The sequence below is a fragment of the Austrofundulus limnaeus genome, unplaced genomic scaffold (genome assembly GCF_001266775.1).
Source record: "Austrofundulus limnaeus strain Quisiro unplaced genomic scaffold, Austrofundulus_limnaeus-1.0 Scaffold2319, whole genome shotgun sequence".
NCBI classification, from domain to species: Eukaryota; Metazoa; Chordata; class Actinopteri; order Cyprinodontiformes; family Rivulidae; genus Austrofundulus; species Austrofundulus limnaeus.
In genome coordinates this window covers 9,870-12,189 of record NW_013954721.1, presented here as the reverse complement: position 1 = coordinate 12,189, position 2,320 = coordinate 9,870, and the positions used below count along the sequence as shown (strand labels likewise).

Genomic DNA, 2,320 nt, shown 5'->3' with positions numbered 1-2,320 from the left:
AGACCGTCTCAGAACTGTCTGGTTGAACTGTACTCAGGACCAGTTCTGGTTTTTCAGGTTCTGTTTTTTTGGTTTCAGGTACGGTCCCAACATTCTGTTGAACAACATCAAGGACTACAGCAGACCCTCAGTGTGGCAGTGCCTGGGTTGGGGGGATAGGTCTGATCCAGGTGGACCAGGTGGAGCTCCAGCTCTCAGAGACTTCGACAACAGCATCGTCAGTGGCTTCCAGCTGGCGACTCTGGCAGGTCCCATGTGTGAGGAACCCCTGATGGGGGTCTGTTTCTCTATGGAGAGGTGGGACATCCTGTCTGCAGCTCATCAGAACCCCCCGAAGGACGACTCTAAACCCTGTCAGGCTTCAGCAGACGAGGACGGGACGGCGGGCCCTGAACGTAGAACAGAGTCTTCAGACTGCTATGGACCAGTTTCAGGTCAGCTCATCGCCACCATGAAGGAAGTGTGTCGTCACGCCTTCCARGCTCAGCCTCAGAGACTCATGGCTGCCATGTACACGTGTGAGATCATCGCCACTGCAGACGTGTTGGGTGAGAGGACCTTGGATCAGACTCAACAGGACTTTAAAGTCCTGAAACTCACCATGTCTTTAGCCTGTCTGAATGTTTGAGTTTAAACCAGACTCTTTCTTTTCTGACTGTTTAAACAGATGAAATGTCCGCCAGCTTGTTTCTTTGTTTGCTGCACTAACTTCAGAGCAAAGTCAAACTGACCTAAGATAAATGGACAGCAGGAACCTTCTCAGGTTTTGGTCTGTGTGCTCCTAACCCTGTTTTTTCCACCAGGACGGGTTTACGGTGTCCTCGGGAAACGAGAAGGTCGAGTTCTTCATGAGGAGATGAAAGAAGGGACGGATATGTTCATCATCAATGCAGTTCTTCCCGTCGCAAAGAGCTTTGGCTTCGCAGATGAGATCCGTAAAAGAACGAGCGGATTGGCCAGTCCTCAGCTGGTCTTCAGCCACTGGGAGGTGAGTCATACTGAACATAGTCCAGACCCGTGACCACGTGTCCACTGTTCTGCTKCAGATGGAGTATGTGGAGATATTTACTGTGTCCTTCAGGACCTGATTCACATGAGACCACAACTCAGACGGGTCTCTGGAGGAATGGGTGGGTCAGTACTTATGTTTGTTTTTTTTCTTCCCGTTTGTGTTCCAGGTGATCAGCAGTGATCCTTACTGGGTTCCCACCACAGAAGAAGAATATCTGCACTTTGGAGAGAAAGCAGATTCTGTAAACCAAGCCCTGAAATACATGAACGATGTCCGCCGACGGAAAGGTCTGTACGTGGAGGAGAAGATCGTTGAGCACGCAGAGAAACAGAGGACTCTCAGCAAGAACAAGTAGAAAGAAGAGGACCCAAGGACTAGACCAAGTCCAACTCTAGGTTTATACCAGGTTCAACCCAAGGGTTAGACCAAGTCCAACTCTAGGTTTATACCAGGTTCAACCCAAGGGTTAGACCAGGTCCAACCCCAACGTTATACCAGGTTCAACCCAAGGGTTGGATCCAGTTCTGCCCAAAGGTTAGACCCGGTTCAGCTGTACAGGACAAAAACTTGTTCCAAGATGAACTCATGAATCAGTCTGGTTCTTAAATGAGAACATTTCTCATATTTTACAGATTTTTGGCTGTTAAAGCTTCAAGCATCATATAAACAATATGAGGACATTTTCATAATTATAAATTATTCAGAAGTACATTTTGTTGGTGTTAAAATATATAAGTAAAGAAATTGGAACTGATTTGAGGTTTTTCTGTTCTGATTTAAAGTATTGATAATTTACTGAGATTTTCAACATGATGTCATCAGAGTCTGAGATAAACAACAACTATTAATTAATAATCAGGATTAGCTGAAGTTGGGTTATGTTACACTAAACCTTCAGGGAGTTATGCTACCTTATCCTCAACAATATTTCATAAACTTATTAAAATGAGTAAATCTATCTGCAGCCACATCCAGGTCAGGAACCACTGTCAGGTTCTGTAATCCATCAGTCTTACTTCAGACAGTAAACGTTCCTGAGGCGGGTAAGAAGTGTGATCCCATGATCGAAAACACCCTTTTTAAAGAAAGAAACCACCACCCAGGTGTGCCTCTCCACAGGTGTTGTCCCAGTCCAGGTGTGCCTCTCCACAGGTGTTGTCCCAGTCCAGGTGTGCCTCTCCACAGGTGTTGTCCCAGTCCAGGTGTGCCTCTCCACAGGTGTTGTCCCAGTCCTCCTTGTGTTGAAGAGATGTGTCAACCATGACAGCCCCACAACATCCAGAACCTCCTGTCTGGTAAACAGGAGAT

At 46.6% G+C, this 2,320-nt stretch overlaps 1 protein-coding gene across 3 annotated transcripts in view; it reads left to right on the top strand.

The window, feature by feature from the left end:
* efl1 (elongation factor like GTPase 1) overlaps positions 1–1,766 on the top strand; it is a 16,950-nt gene extending 15,184 nt beyond the window's left edge. Inside the window, exons 20-23 of one of the 3 annotated variants that reach the window (XR_001309460.1) lie at positions 79–548; positions 804–988; positions 1,179–1,431; positions 1,478–1,766. Coding sequence is in view for 2 of the 3 variants with exons in the window: in XM_013999515.1 (XP_013854969.1) it covers positions 79–548; positions 804–988; positions 1,179–1,367 (844 nt within the window). In the remaining variant the exon portion in view is untranslated. Of the gene's footprint in view, positions 1–78; positions 549–803; positions 989–1,178 lie in introns of all 3 variants that reach the window. The other 2 variants (XM_013999515.1, XM_013999514.1) reach the window with 2 other exon arrangements.
* The last annotated feature ends 554 nt before the right edge of the window (positions 1,767–2,320 follow it).